The sequence below is a fragment of the Pseudopipra pipra genome, chromosome 11, assembly GCF_036250125.1.
Source record: "Pseudopipra pipra isolate bDixPip1 chromosome 11, bDixPip1.hap1, whole genome shotgun sequence".
Lineage (NCBI taxonomy): Eukaryota > Metazoa > Chordata > Aves > Passeriformes > Pipridae > Pseudopipra > Pseudopipra pipra.
In genome coordinates, this window is record NC_087559.1 from 14,446,108 (window position 1) to 14,464,709 (window position 18,602).

Here is an 18,602-nt window from a genome sequence, read left to right on the forward strand (position 1 = left end):
TCCTTAAAGATTCTTGAACTAGGAGCATTCTAAAAAGATCTCAATCAAAAAGATTGAGTTCCTCATCATCTGATTAACATTCTGAAAAAAATTAATAGACTGCTTTGTTTTATTATTGTAATTATTTTCTTTTTCTATACATAGGTTTATGTGGGAGTTATAGTTTTTTTCTAATTCCCACCTAGTTAGAAAAAAATATAGAGTGATTTTCTACCTTTTAGCTCATGTATAATAAAGAAAAGGGCCTGGTACTATTGAGAAACCTGTAAGGAAGCCCCAGTTCTTGTACATGGAAATACAGTTACTGATACAGTCTTTTCCATCTTGATAGGTTACTTCCAGTAACATTAATGCAATGGCTGTGTAGACACTTATGCAAAATGGCATATAGACACATGCAAAAGTGCTGTGTAGCCTAAACAGGCTGTGTTACAGAACTGATGGATTTTCTTCAGATGTTCTAAGATGCTTCAGTGAATATATTGAAGTATATAAAGCTTTCTAAAGCAAGAAACAGATTTTTAAGTGCACACTATTTTTGTTATAAATGCAGAGGAATTATGAATGAAGTATTTCTTTGATGATAATATGTTATTAGCAAAAACTAGTAACAGACAGTTTTAAAAAGTATCAGTAAAGGCTATATTAAAAAAACCTGACATCCCTTTCCTTAAACCTTATGCAAGTTTTAGATATATTGGAGACTGCTTAGACATTTCAAGTAATGAACTGAGTATTTTAAACATGAATCTTGTTAACATATCAGTATGTGTATTAATAGGCAAAACCATTTAAGACATCAATGTATTCAGCAATTTCAGCTTGAGTTCTTCAATCTCAAAAAGTCTCCAGATCAATCTGAACAGTGCTAGCTGGTGTCAGAGAACTGAGGAGCTGTTAACATCTGACTTGGTAATGCAGCATCTCTCCATAACATTGAGCTAGGAAAATTCGGTAGCCACTAATACAGTTGCTTCATCATTGAATCAACTGTTCTGGCAGCCCATCCCATTAAGGTGGTTTCTCAGAGGCCCTGCCCATCTCTCATTCAAGTTACAGTAGTGTCAGTGTGGATTATTTGAGTGTAGTAACTAAAGATAACTTCACTATGGTGAAAACAAAAAGAATTAAATGTGATAATTTTGGTACTCATGGGAAAATTGAGGGTTTTGCTGGCAAGTATCACTGCTCATTATCTGTGTTCCTACGTAGCGAGTGAAACAGCTAAAAATAAAAACCAATTTACAAAATCCGTGTTTGCCATTAATAGACTATACATCTAGATGTTTCAGAGACATGGGAAAAATCTAGAGCCAGATATGCAAATGCAGACTCAAATTTTTGTAATTCTTGAGAGCTTGCTAGCATAAATTGAAAGTGAGGCAAAGAGTACTATGGTCTCAGCTTTAGAATGGAAGCCAGAGCGTTAAAAACCTGGGCACACAAAAGCTGCCACTTGGCCAATAACAAGGACTGCACTGGAGTCCAAAACCAATAACATGAGCCTTCAGTTAGGGTTCAAGAGCAAACAGAAAGGACTGTGACTGGGAATAAACAGAGTCCTGGTATAAATGGAGAAGGCACACAGGTGTGCAGCCACAAACATACTGTACAATTTGGGAACATACAGGCTGCACTGGCTGGTGAAAACAAGGACACTACACCCCTTCACCTCCCAAGTCTAACTGTTGGCACTAAGGAGTCATATTTCTTGTGGATGGAATATGTAATATCTGCTATCCAGTGAGTTGCAAGTAAGTTAGAAAGAAAAAAGTGGCCAGATGAACTCTCTAAAAAACAGTAGGACATATGGGATTCAGATGCAAACTGGTGAGCAGCAGGATGCCCATGTGAGTCACCACGATCTGAAGGGTTCCCAGCAGTAGCAGGATCAAGGCCTCAACTTATAATAGATATGCCTCAGGGAAAAATCATTATCGGTGCTTGGAGAATTTTTAAACCAAGTTTACTGTCGTTAACCAGGTGATAACGAGCTGTGCCAGGGAGTGCTATTGGAAGCTGTCATTTTCAGCTGTCATCCTTGCTAACAGAATGCCACAGAACACGATGCAAAATATTGCACATATTTCACCCCCTCACATTACACCTGCTCGCAAGATAAGCCCACAGAATTTATTTCACTGTTCACACAGTGACTGAATGGAAATTAGAATGTTGTGCAGTTTCTAATATTTATGGGTTTGGTTTTATTTGTTTGTTTTGTGTAAAACTGATTCAGTCTGTGTATCATCAACAGATTTCCAAGTAAAAAGCAATCCACAAAACCCGTGCACGCTGAGCTAAAATGGCTGCCTTAGCTTCTTGTAGTATTCTTTTATTACAATTTGGTTTTGTACCTCTGGTAAGACAGTGGAAGCAGATATTCATATTTGCCTTTTCATCCTAAAAGAATGTCCATTAATTATCTTAAACAGTAACATTATCTTAAAACATCTCCGTATTCTGTACTCCAGTATCACATATTTTATCTGAGATTACACTGATGTTAAATGTTTTAGCAACAGCTTGTTTTACCTTGATTTGCAACAAATGACTACATAAAATTATGTGTTCATTCACTGGGTAATACTAGATTCTTAAATGCATCTAGTACCCCACAACAGATAATAACAGTAAATAGTCCCACTTGGCCAGACAAAGTAACAAATTCACCATGTGAGCTGCTGGTAGCAACATCACCTGGAGTATAGTTCCAGTAAAATACATCTGCAGATCTCATCCACTTTTAACAGCTTGCTAACAGTGACCCTTACTAGTAATCACTTTTCTTCCATAAATATTTTCCAACCTTTGAACGGTTAGAGTTGTATTAGTTATAAGGTCCTAAGTGCCACAAAGACTTACTGCAGAGTACCAAGTAGTACAGAATATTCTCACTGATGTTCAGCACCTGGAAGGTGCTGTCACGGGCTTCTTGAATGACCCTGGACAAATCACTCACATCAGATATTTAGATGCTTAAAGATTCACAAAAGAATGTAGTGTCCTTTAGACTGCAGTGGGGTTAAGCAGAGAAATGTCTATCTGTATATTTAGGAGACTACTCCTTTAAAAAATCTGTGTGTTCTCATTTGGAAAATCAGGACTAAATAAATCTTCAGTTTCTCAGTCTGTGTCCACCTGACTTTGTTTATGTTGCAAGACTGTGGAGGTACCATACCTTATGTCAAAGTAGCATTTAAAGGTGGGAATTTACACAGTTATGTTTTTGAACACCTTTTGCTGCTTCTATGGAGATGACATCAGGGTCACAGCTCTTGTAATTTGTTGTTTCTGAATGGTTAACAAACGGTTTGCAGTCCCCATGGCAAGCAATGACAGTTGAGAGCGTGCTTTGTTCTAATTTATGTTAACATTGGGAAAAATTCTGCAGAAATACTGCAAAAAGAGAGCTCTTAAACTTAATCACTGAAGACATACTTAATATCTGTAGGCTCACATGAAAAAAGGCTAGTCCAAAGGACATGAATGTAGTATTACATTTATCCAAATGGAATAGGCAAAAAAAAAACTCAAATAAGCAATGAAAAAATTTGTTTTTAAAATATCTTTTTAGCCTGAGGAGTCCAGTAACATGTGTGACTGGAAAGAATATGCAGCTGAGTTTGTCTTCTGCAAAACTCATCCAGATCTCCTGATGACGGCATTGCAAAACACAGCTCAATTCTCCCTCGAATATAAAAGCAAAGCAAGCTCAGTGATTTATGAACTTACCCAGTACAACACATCTGTCCAGCCTTCCATGGTTATACACTGGAACACAGTCAGCATCGCAAATGCAAAGTTATCAAAGTTGGTTATGCCTCCGTTCGGTCCAACCCATCCACCCTTACATTCAGTGCCATTCATGACACACTGACGTCCATTCCCTGAGAATGCACAAGGTGCTGGATCTTCTTCAACTAGTATATCTGAAAATTGATCAAAAAAAATAAAAAAATCACAGCTTTGAGTTCTCAATTTTTATGAGTTAACCCCTTGCATGAAGAAACATCAACCTTGCTGTAACATAAATCCAGATTTCAAGCTGAGAAATGCAACATGTGGGAGCTTTCAAGCTTTGAGTCTCTCTCATCTGGGCCTTACAACCACAAAATAACTTAATCAAAACAATGTATATAAGAGCCTAAGTAATTAAGCAGTGGAAAGAAGCATGTAATAATACATCATTTTGTAGAAGCTCCTCAGGCTAATTTTTTTCTTTCCTTTCCATTCCTGTTACTTCAGTTTCTGCCACTTCTTGCCAACACGAGGACCATTAAGAAAAAGAGATCTAATTCCTACACATCATCTTCATTACTTAGCTGATAGAAATGCACCCTTAGCCACCAGGTAAGATCTCTCCCTCATGAGGTTTCACTCCTTCAAAATTCTCCACCAACACACACCTCCATTTCATCATTTCACCTGGATGGAGAACACCGTTTTCTTTCTTTACTCATTTCAGAACTGCACTTCTTACCACACTGCCACAATCTTGAAGGAGAAATACTGACAAATTATGAACTTGGTAAAGTCTGTCTTCCCTGAAAGAGGACTAGGTACCTTTTCGGCAATCAGAGATGAGAAAAAAGCCAATAAGTTATGCCTTGTACATAGTCACTTATTATTTTCATTACTGACATTTAAACTACACATATCAGAAATGAAAACCTACTCAGAGCATGTTCTAGTCTTTGAGTGGTTTGATTTTTTTGTGGGTTTGGTGTTGGTTTGTTTTTTGGTTTGTTTTTTTTTTCCTCCACTGAATGCACTCTTCCTAAAATTATAAACCACAGTGTAAACTGGGGTTACAGAAGTTTTAGTGCTTTGGCCCCTGGTTCCATTTCAAACTGAAATCCCACAGATTTGAAAGAAAACATAATTAAACCCTTATTTTAGTCAACAGTTTCATGACTTACCTGAATCAATAAGAAAACAAGATTTGTGCATTTTTCCAATAAAAAGTTCCAATCCTATAATAGCATAGATTATGATTACAAACAATACCAAAAGGGCAATATGGAGGAGGGGGACCATGGCTTTTATAATGGAGTTCAGGACAACTTGTAAACCTAAAAGGGAAAAAAAAAGAGGTTATAAGATATAAGCCATATTTCTATGTCTCACACTACCAAACTTTCTATAATTACCGATTATTAGACATTATTGAAACAGACATGCAGAGATAACTTTTTAAAGAAAATTCTACTGCCCAGAACCACAAAAGAATCTAAAAATTTCTGACCAATTATTTCCTCTGTTATGTCACAGAAGGAAGTGCTTGAAATGTGTCACAAGAATCTATGGTTTTCTAAAAAGAAAGGATCTGTAGTCAGGGTTGGGCTACAGGTCATTTCATATGACCTTTAACAAGTTCTGTGCAACAACCACAACTGTGTGGCAAGTCCTGAGAAAATGTACACTCAGCCAATTGCAGAATTGTATTTTTGGTCTGGAAAGAAAAATATAGTTAACTGGGAAAACATGTTTTTACTCTGAACAAACTTACTCATATCATTTCTCTCTCCTATCACTTTCAGAACTACTTCATTTTCTTTTTCTCAATCAAATATTTATCCAAATTTTGGCTTTACCAAAATGAGTGAATCCCAGACTAATGAAGCTGCCACGGTACCAATGAGAATAAAATAATGCCTCATTTTTAATTTAATAGACTTCCTTTCTGACATTCCATAGGCTGCTTCTATCCTCACTGAAGTCCTTTTGCCAAATATGCAAAATCATGATCATTTCCATGTAACAGACCATGATAGAATAAACACAGAATCAGTTTTCTTCTGCTGAATCTCTTGGAAAGGGCTGAATTGTGAGTCATGAATCTTGTATTCAGCCCAAATAGCTTCAATAATTAATAATGTATTAAAAGAAAAGGGGAAATATCAGAAAATTCAATGGTTTTCTTTAAACAATTTTGTTCTACTTTTTAAGTTTCCTAATTTATCTGTTAGGTCTACTGAGATAAACAGAAGGCATTCATGTGCACTGGAGGGGGCAGGAAAGACAAAATGTGTAATGTGCTTTGGCATACACTTACCAACATATAAACCAATTTAGGACCACCTACACTTTCAGACCTGCAGGCTTTTAGAATTGAAAAAAAAATCTGAATTTTATTTTCTGGTGTTTTAGCATTTTAACACGTAATTTCCTTTTATATAAAGCTCCTGAAAAGGAAGCATATTCCCCATCTGCTTATTGAACTGTGTAAGAAGATCATACACTGACTGAATTCACAATCCCTGGTTCAACTTGGAAAAGGGTATCAGTCATCTTGAAATTCACTTTATATACAGAACCAGACAGTATAAAGTTGAGATTTTTGTCCTCTCATTTCTGTTAGTGCCTGGAACAAGAAAGTGAAATAATCAGAGCAGTTGCAGTATTCATTCCAATGGAATTAAATGGAAAAGAGCTTACTGGGCACTCCTGATACAAGCCGGAGAGGTCGCAGTACACGAAAGGCTCTTAGGGCTTTGACATCAAAGCCACCAGGTTTGCCACCCGAGTGGCTGCCACCGTCTGTTTCTTTGGTTAATTGTTCCAATATTACACTAAATAATCTAGAAAATTAGAGGAAAGGTAAGGTCATCACTATCCATTTACCATGCAATTACTTTGGAAATTACTTGAACTGCAGACAGCTCTGAAAAGTTGTTCAGATGTCAAAATGAGAGGTATATTTACACATTAAATCATGGCAGGAAGAGTCAGGAAGTGCAAGAGTTTATAATCCCTCCAGAGAACAAGGATCACACAGTATCCAGTACCGTAGCATTCCTCTTGTATATGCAACGTGCTACTTTTAAATCAATGAAGCTACTTTGCTACTTTGGTTCAAACATTTTAACTGTAACTTTTGAAGAATTAATCTTCTCTTTAGAAGAAGAAATAGATAATAACTAAAAACCATCTAGTCTAATTTTGGTGGAATATATGAATTCCAAGTGACACTGCAGTTCCAATATTCTATATAGTCAGCAGAAACTGAATATATTAAAAATAGAGCGTAACAACTAATAACACCACAAAGATTTTTTTTCTTACACATAATACCTCTGAGGATAAATATATTCCCAGATGGCTCATTTATTATATTATATTTTTTCCCTGCAGGAATGAACTAGGGATCATTAGAACAGTTTGGAAGATAAGAGTGGGTTTTTTTCCCACTTCTAGCAGCAATTTAAAGTGATGCAAATGCTTGAAATACAAATTAAGCTCAGGTTGGTTTTAGTTTGGAGCTCCACTTCAGATGGGTGGTTTTCTAGACTGCAGCTGGACCACACAAACTATGTTATCCTTTGCAGAGTCTGTAGCTCAGTGGTTGTAAAACTGCACTGCTCCTGAAAGGATTATCAAGTTAGTAGTGTCTTGGAACCCTAAGAAGTGTTTCACACTTGTAGAAAATGCCTGAAATGTGCAGGGGTTTACTTTGGTCATGAAAAGTTTTCATAACTCTGGTTAACAGCTCTCTCATGCTGGATAGTTGCTTGAAATCATATATTAATAAGTTGCCTAAACCAGAATATTGGAGACTTTACCTTCCCCCCAGTCAGCAATTGACCCATATCAGTCAATACCCAGCCCTGGTCCACTCCATTCTCTTCCAGAACAAAACCCAGCCACAAAGACTCTACTGATGATGGAATGAACATCAGCAACCTACATAACCAAATCCAGACATTTAGTATTTCAGGTCCTGATTCAGTCCCATAATTTAATAGAAGCATAATTCTAGGAAAACAAGCCACCTCAATGATTTCAAAAGTGACTATTCATGCTTTAAAAGCAGATATTAAAAAGACTTCTGAATCAAGTTCTGAATTCAGAGAACCTGCTTTCAGCCTGTCAGTTCACACAACACTCAGAAAGTTAAAGGGCTACAGGCACAGGAGATGCTATGAAAACAGAAATCAATGGAAACTAGGTGAGATAGCAGGCAGGCAAGTAGTAGACCACTCAAAGTAATTCATGCTCTGCTGACAGCTATATCTCTATTGCAGCTATGTCTACAGCTCTGTCTCTTTATGTTGTCCAGCTGAAATCAGGACATTTCTCATTCCTATAAAGCCACCAAGGCAGAGAAATATTGATCTCCTTTACTGAAAGTTACATTTTCAATCCTCTACAGTTTACCAAAGTTTAAATGCCAGATTTGATTTGGAAAAAAGTCTCTATACATGTTTCCGTTTTGCTTGTAGAGATTTCTTTGGGTATAATTAAGATTAATGCACTTGGACTGTTACAGTTTCTGCTGAGAAAGCACATGAAGGAAATTTCAATACATTCAATATAGGACATCATGGTAGTTCTTTCAGAGCTATTAAAATACCTAATGAAATTTCACATTGAAGCCAATCAAACAGAATCAGATCCAGAAGTGATTCCACATCCACCTTGGGTTATATATGAAAATCAATTTTTCACTGGGCTTTTCATATTAATTAAATAAATGGGACTCATGCTTGCTTAATCATGTAGGCTGTGCTCTTCTTTAAAGAACAAAAAACATTGCTTGCAGTTTTGCCAGTGCCTGACATGTTATGAAAGGTCCACCTTGCCTTACATGTAGGCTGCTGACAACCTATACAATAGTTTATACTCCAAAAATTTTGGTTTTGAGCTAGGACAATCTTTGTGTGATATTTTAGGTATTTGATAACTTGCAGTCCTTTTTTATTCATATTTTCAATGGATTCAGTGTGAGCATTTGACCTAACTACATTTAGCCTCCAATAATGAGTGTTTTATGAGTTAATGGAAAATTTTTTAGTTATCATGTATTTAGGACACAGCCAAAGATAGAGGTCATGTTAATTAGACTGCTCCAGGGTTACTGTAACTCTGTGGTCACTTGACAAAAGGGAAGAGGTCTATTCAAGTGACTGCTTGGCAAGAGAACAGAACTCTTGTGTGACAGTCTCCACACCTGCCCACCAAGCTTCCCCTTCAGGCACAGAGGCCAATCTGTTGAGAACGACCTGACCTGATGAAGGATCTATTTATACACAAATTTTAGTCCCGGACCAAAACTCCCTGAATGCCAAGCGACTGGCCCAAATACAATCTTCTCAGTAACATTTAGTATCTCAGAATCAAATAGTTACAAATCTGGCACTCATACATTCATAGTACTTGTCCAAATTTAACAATGCTTTACTACAAATTCTTTTACTTTGCATCTTCTTCTTTTTCCTTACTGTAATGACACAAGTAAAGAGCAGCACACACTCTAATTTCTGGGCCCTTTCAATTACACACAACCTTAGATACAGTTTGAATTTAAAACCGAAATTAAAACTGCACAATGCACACCAAGGCTGCCTTTGCAAGCCAGCAACAACATACAGGGTTATACAATGGATGATGTTCTCCATGTTCTAGATAATTAATATTTTCAATAAGCAGAATTTAAAGTACTGAAAAAACATTTTTAATATAATCTCCACAATATTTAGGAAAGTAGTGAATATCTGTCTCAAGATTCATTCCCCAGATAGCTGAAGGTAGGATCCAATGAACTAGAACAACCATGGGTGTGAAGTTCTGACACAAAGTTATTCATCATAAGCAGCTGCACAATATAAATGTGGGATGTTCCACTCTCCTCTCTTCTGTAACCCATGTAAGGCCCAAGCTCTGAGGCAAAGAACAAACTTTCCAGGGCTTCCTGGTATAGCAAGGTGCACAGGGTAATTTTTAGCAGACATTCTACCTCAGGCAAACCAAAGTCATAAACGTATCTGGGGCCTGACGTGCAACATCCCAAAACAAAGTCAAGTTCCCTCAGATTTTGCAAATGTCAAGGAATCACTCAGTTTTGTCTCCCTGACCACTCTTTACTTTGAAACATGGGGGTTCTCCCAGAGGTCTTCGTATAATAGGTATCTCCACATGATCACAGCACAGAGTTAAACAAATAAATGAAATAATGTAATCACCATATGGAAAGACATCCATTTACCTTGAAAAATCAGATGGAAAAATATTCTGAAAGACTACTGTGGAAAAATTTTGTCAGAACTCAGAATTCTCTGGGAACTTGCACTATAAAGCTGATCATGCAATGCAGCCTACAGGTACAGACAGCATAGAAAACTTTTAGGACTTTTTTAAAGTTTTTCACTTAGTTCATTCTTTTGCTCCACAGGAACAGAAATCAAGCAAAGGCTGCCACTCACAGCCAAACAGCCCTGTATCTACCTCCCTGTAAAAAAATTTAAAATATTTGTATGATGAAAGATAAGTTACTTACCCTACTATTACTATTACAAAATCCAATAAATTCCATCCATTTCTAACATATGCATTGGGGTGTAATAATAATCCATATGCTATAATCTTCAAAAATGTTTCAACTGTAAAAATTATCAGGAAGGCATATTCTACTTTTTCCTGTAGAAGACAAAAAAGTACAATAAAAGACAATGTAATGTATCAGCTTTTCACTAGTTCAAATTTGCAGTAAGAGGGTAAGTTGTATTGATCAGGACTAAGGAGATACCTCCATGGCAGTTTATTTTACAGGTTTTGTTTGCATAACACTTAATGATAACTGTACTGACAAGGTTATAATTACGTAATTGCATGAGATTTTCTTGTTTTCACACTCTGTGAGAAAAAAAACAGCTCTGTTTCTGCAAACATGGAAGCATACTGTACCTTTGGCTTAAGCAAATAGTCCCATCCAGGTCAATAGGATTCTCTGCATTCATTAAAACCAGAAAATGCTGTAGAACAGGGCCCTGGAAATACCCTCAGAAGGCAAGCAGTGGTATACTTAGTATTCATTATATCAGCCTTTATTTAATTAGGACCTACAGAGTTCTACCTAATAAGGAAGGTTAAGATGCCATTATCCCATACTAAGGATATTCAAAAAGTTTTAAGTTGTTTAACAGTGTTCACTTAATTTTAAACTGTCTTACAACTTTTTCATCTTAATATAAAAGCTTACTTTGACTTATTCTTTCTTCCACATCACCACAGTTTCTTTAAATCACCCTATTATGCTCGAAGAAGTTTTAAGGTACTGTATCATTAAAGCTCCAACTTCATATTTGTTTAAATTTTTTTTTAAATGTTATTTGTTTCTGCATTTTACCAACATTCTTACTTTAAGCAGAACTATTGAATCTCTTTTCCTAGCTAACTAGGTAATATTTTGGGGGCTTCTTCTCTCTACAGTATTAGCATACTTGATCTGGATAAATGGTAGAAGTCACTGCTACCAAAAGAGATCAGTTAAGATGTCTGTTCTTCTTACCTTCAGACATAACCACTTTGTATAATACTTGGTTTAGTTACCTATTGCTACTCAAACATTACAGCCAAGAATAAAAGGCACAAAGTGGATGATTCATTTTTTCAACTTGTTCAGGAACACGTGATGTTGTTCACTTATCACAGGCAGTGTTAGGTACATGGACTGCCCAGTCAGGATTACAATCTTCTACTGTCATACATTCAAAGAGAGGACAAGCATAACACACAAAAGTACATGATCCCTATTTGTTACACATCCTGGCACCTTCATATACAACCAAATAGGAAACCAAGCCTCAACTATTTACAATTTAAAAAAAAGACCTTGATATTCTAACATGCATGTCTTTAACTTGGGAAGATAGATTTCTTTTCCTCCTGAAAAGGCCATTTAAGATGGTTACATATGGGATGTGATATATCCATAAACCTGACACTGGTGACCAAACAGATGCAGAGGCTTATCAATAAACTGTGTACCCCTCATCTAAAATAAGCAGCACCCTGGGATCACTCTGACAGGTAAGGCTTTTTCCTGGATCTCATCTCCTGCTCAGCTCAGTCCTCTACTCCTGCCTTTTTCCTCTCCTTGGAGCTCACTCCATGAACACTGTAACACTTCACCCAAGGCAGCTTCTCCTCAGCTACCTTACATTTTGTATGGGATCTTCCAGTACAGTGACACTGATGGACATCCTCCTTCTCCTCAAGCTTCCTAATATTGCCTTTAAAATTGTCTCTTCCATTTACCCATCAATTTATCACCAGTCAGCTACAACAACTACTGCTTAACAAGGGTGAAGTGGCCTGACAGAAGAAATGTGAATGGCTTGTGCACCAAAATCCATCAAACCTCTTTAGCTAGAGAGCACCACAGAGATTACAATAATATGGATTATCAGCATTCCTGAGAAACATACTCAAAAAATGCTTCAATACAAGCAAATCCTACCATGTACACATTCCACAATAACAGCTATTTTTGTCTCCCTGCATTTAACAAAGTCTGCAGCTTGGATATAGAACGACAAATAATGTAAGACAACATAAGGAAGACAAAAATATTGTAGTTGGCATTTGCTGTGGGCAAAATATATATCAAAACCATAGTAGTAAGAGAAAAAGTGAGACAAAAGATATATATTTCACATATACAAGATAGCAATAGCTTCTTTACTTAAAAAGAACACAGGATACAGGACTGGATGGGGCCTCCTGGGTCACCATGTCCAGTGTCCTATTTTATAGGTAAACATGTAATTTAATTCCATCCATCAGCCTATCAGGTTCCACCCTAAAAAGCATCTTTGCCTTTCGCAGTTCCCCCTCAAACAATGTTCTAATGCTCTTCTGCTCTTTGGGCTACACACCAGTCCTGATGCCAGTGTAACCTGCCTAATGGCCACATACCCCTGCAGTTCATTTTAATGGGACAGTTCAAATCTAAACAACTCTACCCTATCACTTACCATCCACTTTTAAAAGGTAATATTGGTCTTGTTTCTGTTTATTTCATTTCTTTCATGGAAGCAGGAGTGTTTCTTATTTCCCAAACAGTATTGCAAGCATTCTAATAAATCCACATGGAAGGTAGGACAATCTCATTTTTAAGCTGACTGGTGGGTTTAAGGTCAGTGTGTGTCACTTGCCAGATGGACCACAAGAAATCTTGACAGCTGCACCAACAGAAGCCACATGACTCTCACCAAGGAAAATATGTGAAGTGTTGCACCTTAGGTTAAATAATCCCACACCAATATGGGCTGAGAAAGGACCTGGAAGTCACAGTGGGCATCAAGTTAAATATGTGCTCATTGTAAAACAAATTCCATACTGGGCTGTATTAGGAACAGCATGGTGAACAGACAGAGGGAAATTGTGATGCATCTCTACTGAGTGCTGTGAGGCTGCAACACTTCTACAGTTTTGGGTCTCTTAGTTCAAAATGAGTGTTGAGAGTGTAGGTTCCAGAAAAGGAAAGATTTCCTCTCCAGCAAGGAGAATCTCCTCTCCATCCAGAGGACCCCAAGAGAAGAGCTAACAGCAGACTACAACTAGTACCAGGGGGATACAAAGACTATGAAGCCAAATGATAACTAGCAGCATATGGGAAAATAAGGAGACACAGTCATAAGATGCAAGTTTGGAGGTTCACAGTACATTAAGAAAGTTTCTTTATCAGAAAGGTAGGGCAGAATGGGAACATGCAGGTTTAAAGCAGGAAGTTTTGAAGATGCAGCTATGCAATGGTACAGCTGAGCTGATCTAATGCTGGCAACAGTCCTGCTAGGAGCCAAAGGAAAAAGTAACTTCCAAAGGTCTCTCCCAGGTAACAGTTGTGTAACTTCTGTCATTCTGATATGATTCTAATAATTCTTCCATGATCACAGGGAAAAGTAGGGATAGATTCAGGGCATGTATGACTGCCTGCACCCACTGTGCATTCAACATCTAAAAGCTCCACATTTCACACAACTTTGAACACTGGGAGAGTTTTCCTTCCTTTCTGAAGAACGGAGATGTTTCCTTCCATCCTTGTTCCCTGTTGTAAAGCACATATGTGAATGGTTCCAGATTTTGCCCCTGGAAATATATATTCATAATGGGCACAAGATAGAATCAGGGACAATGCTATTAATGTAACCAATGGCACAATAAAAAGATGCTTTGTAAAAGCAGCCACTGGGCAATCCCAGAGCCACAGTTCCTTGAAAACCTTGAGAAAAGGAACACAGATAATTCTATACAGCTATACATCTACAACCAAAGAGGACTATTATTTTTTCAGTTTTTCATTTTTCCTTCCTTTGATGCTCTCACACACTCAATTTTTTGATTTTTTTTTTCTAAATAACAACTTGTGTCTCCCACAGAGGCTAGATGAATGACTTGGCCCTATAGTTAACAATATTCCAAGTACAGGCTGTGCTTTCCTTACAGACTGTTTGGCTCTTTAATAAGCAGGCAGCCAACAGATGTTCTCACACGAACTGCAAAGTTAACAACCTGCTCACACTCAGGAAGGTTCTGGCAGTCCCTTCTCACACTTGGGTAATTTCTTGCCAGTCACCATGGACATCATTTTTTTTGCCTCTGCAACCCTGATACATCTGTAGGCCACACATCATCTTGTATGTCCAGAGCTTAAGCAACTCTTACTCAAGAGTACATGAAATTTCATCCATCACATCATTTTCAGTATTACTGGAAGAGTTGTAGAGGTGGGGTTGCTAGGTAAAAATAAATATAAAACAGTAAAAGATAAATTCAAAATACAGACTGAAGGCTGCACTTCTAGCAGGTTGTGATGCACACATTTATCTGCTTTATTTTCTTCACAGTGGAGAAATCCCTGCGCTTATTATTTTGTTCAAATTGGTTGAGATCTTTAAGTGAATACTTTGTTGCATTAAAAGTGGAAGTAGAAACACTGAGAAAGAAGACAACAAAAAAAAAAAGAAAAAAAAAAGAAATACATAAGACTGAGTACCTGTACAACAAAAACTGTATTAAAAGAAACTGAGAAGGCTGTTTGGTTCTAAGAAATTGCACAGATTAAAGTACAAATAATTTCTAACATCTATTATTGCATTTGGTTCTATATTGCATCACAAAATTAGCAGAAAAAACTGACAGCTGTAAACCTAGAGAAGATATGAAGCACAACAATATGTCTGCATTACAAAGGATCTAATCCTAAGGTTGTATAGATTTATAGTTGCTTGTTCACTGACTTGGTACCACACAAAGCTGGGTCATCTCTCCTCACAGGCAGCTGATTCCTGCAAGGCTGTCTAACACTTTTCTTAATGTTGCTCAAAAGCTTCAAGTCTCAGCAATCTTTTTGTGAATATATGATGCAACAGGACTGGTGAGATACAGTTCCTTTCTGATGGAGCCCAACGAGCTCCACTTTAATATTGATCATGGAGTACAAAAAAAAGGCTACCCTTCCCCAGGCAGTTTAGGTGAAATCATTAGAATTTCATTTTCTCAAAAAAATAAAAATAAAAATAAAAATAAAGCATTTGCTTTCTTATTTTAAGTAAATCAGCTTAGCAGAAACCCTGTTGCTCAGGAAATCTTTTTTCCCCCCACCCTGGCCAGATGGTGTACATTAGTCATCATTTATCTCTATATTTTCAAAATCTCTGAAAGAAATATGCAAAGCTACTGTTACATGTCATAAGGTGATGCACTACAACTCTGCGTTTAACTTAAGACGCTTCACAAAATAATTGTTTCAAAATAATAAGTAATTAATTTGCAAAACTGTAATCTATTCTGCTATGTAATTAAGTCTTCCCACATTAATTTCTATTCCCTTGGCATCAGAGATGGCAATTATTTCTTAACTGAGAAAATACATTTTTGCATCCAGAGTAATACACCTGTATCAGAGTAAAAACCTGCTTAGCAGAAAAAGTGGCTCCCTTTAAGCAAAGTAAACTGATAAACTTTACCAAGTTTAGACATAACACAAGATACTTCAACATCATTAATTTGAGAACAAAAAAAAAAAAAGAATCAATCATGAGGTATTTAATAAGTTGCGTGACCAATGTCTCAACAACATATAAAGCTGTTTATCTTTTTGACAAACAGCCATTCTGTCAAGTTCTGCCACTGGGAAAACGTAGCATCTGTAAGACAGAAAAGTAACTGAGTTCTGAATTTTAAAATATAATTATTTAATTTTTCACCTTGTGTACCTTTAGTCCCATGAAAATCATCTGTGACCTGCACTGCAGTAAGAATGAAAAAAAAAAAAAGGAAAGGAAACCTATTTATTCCCACATGTGAAAAGTCTTATAGTAGTTTCCCAATATAGAAAATGAAACAAACATGGAATCCATATACCTGGTAAAAAGAAATCCATATGCCTAGCTTAATTTCATCAACTTTAAAAACAAAACCAAAGTAATTTACTTCCAAGAATAGACATGTAAATTACTCTCCATTTATGAGAAGAATTAGAATTATTTATCACTCAACAATTTGGTGAGAACAATTGGATTAACTATGTCTTTAGATACATAACAAACAAGGGAGGGAGAGTTCTAAAAAGAGTATTTTAAGGATTTGTGTTCTGATCAATCCAATTAAATCACATTGTACCTTCCTGAGCAGTCCTGATCCACCAGAGGGAATGCAACTACTGGTCTCAGCTATGTCAGATGTCTGCACTTGGAAGTGCAGCTTTGCTTCCTGACAGTGCTCTGCAGCAACTTCAGAAAATAGAACCACGTGCCCATCCCTAGACTTTTTTAACACAGACGTGGCCCAACAGACATTATTTCCATACTTCAAGTGCACGTGACATTTCAAGTACGTGAGACCCTTTTATGTCTGAATACATTGAATGCATGCAAAATCCAGGGCAAGTCTGGGCAGGAATTTGGCATTAGGCCCAGAAATATCTCCAGTCTCTTTATAGGACACCATCATATTACTGCTGATCCAGATGCTTTGGCAGTTTGGGACATCTGATGGCAAGGTTGAGACTCGAAAGTCAAAACCAAATGCAAACTCCATATTTAGGAGTAGAAATAAGCAGGTGTTGCACAGCATAAACATTCTTACAACAGTTCTATATAAAACCAAAGGGTTCACATTCCTGGTACCATTGCCACGCAACAAATCTCGCTCTCAGAATTTCCACTGTTTCCAAAGAGGACACAAAATCTTTTCATCTTTTTTGAACTGTGAAGTGACAATCACTTGGTATAGCCCCAATTAACAACAGTTCCATTCTCCAGGTCTCAAGCAGGCATTTGTGTTTGCAAAAAAGAACGTGCAATAAAACAACTCAAATACTGAGCACAGCAAACAAACAAAATGTATGTGCCAGCATTACCCTGAGCTGTAATTAAAATTAAGTGCAATTAAGTTTCTTAAAGTTTTTTTTTTTTTTTAATCAATGTAGTCTGAAGGAGCATTTTAACAACTTACATCACTGAAATAGTATCTCAACCTTTAAAGACAGTTTCAGGTAGCAGTAATGCCTTTACTTTCATCTGACTCTGGCAGTCAGTGCTAGATGAATAAGCAGATCATGTTTAACACTGTGATAACTTCTTTCATTAGTTCCTGCAGTCACTTCCTCTAAATGCACAGTAGACCTGCATTTCATCTTTGAGTGTGATTGCTTACCATATTCCTAATCACGTATTTTCCACTTTACTTTGCAAGTAACACAATAACAATGTCAACACCTCTGTTCCGTAAATAAGAGTTTGTACAGAAAAACGCTGCACCCAAATTTGACAAATTTTCACATCAACTACCAGGCATCTGTGTGGATTCATGCTGGTTTTGTTCATGTACAAGTTCTATTTAGTACATATTAAGTAAGAATTTTCTGATCATAGCATTAAACAGAAAAAAAATCCAAAGTTCTTTCCTATGTTTTCTCCTATGTTATATTTAGGCAGAACTCTACTCTCTGACAGGTAATACAGAATTTTGCTGAATAACAGCTAAGTGAAAACAGCAGACATCCATTCTGTATGCACATTATTAAATCCACTATTTACACTCCCTTATACACCCTTACAGAGACACAGACAACCTTTCTGTTGCTTATTGTTCTGGAGGAATGAGATAAATGCTGTGATTTTGAAAATTTACTCAAACTACTAAAACTGTAACAGACCCACCACAAATTTACCATGTACTTAAAATTTATCAACCAAGGGAAAATGAACTAATCACTTTGCACTGACTGCACACTTGCAAGGTGTGGAAGGCAAGCTGGAGAAACGCTGGCAGGTGGTGACACAAGAGCTCCAGCACTAAATCCATACAACTCCTATTGAAGACTGAGCACAGTGCCAAAGAATCTGAATTGCACAGCTGAGAGCAGGCCAAGTAAGCAATAAAGAATATAACTAGAACAGAATCCAATTTACTTGGGTGCCTTTCTGCCACCCTCTAATTCATGATATTCAGAAAAAATAAGGTCAGCACAATAAAGAAAGTAGAATAGAATATTTGGGTGTAGTGGCACATTGTCTCATAATTTTACCTTACACAGTTGACTAGAGTCAGTGTCAAGTGATGAATTAAACCTGCATCTAGTCATAAAATGGCATTAACATTAAACATATTTGGTTACTTGCTAGCAGTTTTATTTATTTATAAGACAGCAGGTTTTAGCTAAAAACCAAGGGGTGAGAATATTACTAGGTATCACGGAGTTTAGTCAACATCTTCAAGTTCTGAGAATTTAAAAATCAAGAGAATATTTTAATCCCTATAAATTCACTGTGACCATGCAGAAACTCATGAGTAGAGAACACACAGGAGCACTG

At 36.9% G+C, this 18,602-nt stretch overlaps 1 protein-coding gene across 16 annotated transcripts in view; it reads right to left on the reverse strand.

The window, feature by feature from the left end:
* CACNA1D (calcium voltage-gated channel subunit alpha1 D) overlaps positions 1 to 18,602 on the reverse strand; it is a 171,486-nt gene that overhangs the window by 98,221 nt on the left and 54,663 nt on the right. For all 16 annotated transcript variants that reach the window (XM_064667674.1, XM_064667683.1, XM_064667678.1 and 13 more), the window contains exons 4-7: positions 10,280 to 10,419; positions 6,442 to 6,584; positions 4,923 to 5,075; positions 3,736 to 3,932 (exon numbers count right to left, since the gene is read on the reverse strand). In XM_064667674.1, the coding sequence (XP_064523744.1) occupies positions 3,736 to 3,932; positions 4,923 to 5,075; positions 6,442 to 6,584; positions 10,280 to 10,419 (633 nt within the window). The remainder of the gene's footprint in view (positions 1 to 3,735; positions 3,933 to 4,922; positions 5,076 to 6,441; positions 6,585 to 10,279; positions 10,420 to 18,602) is intronic.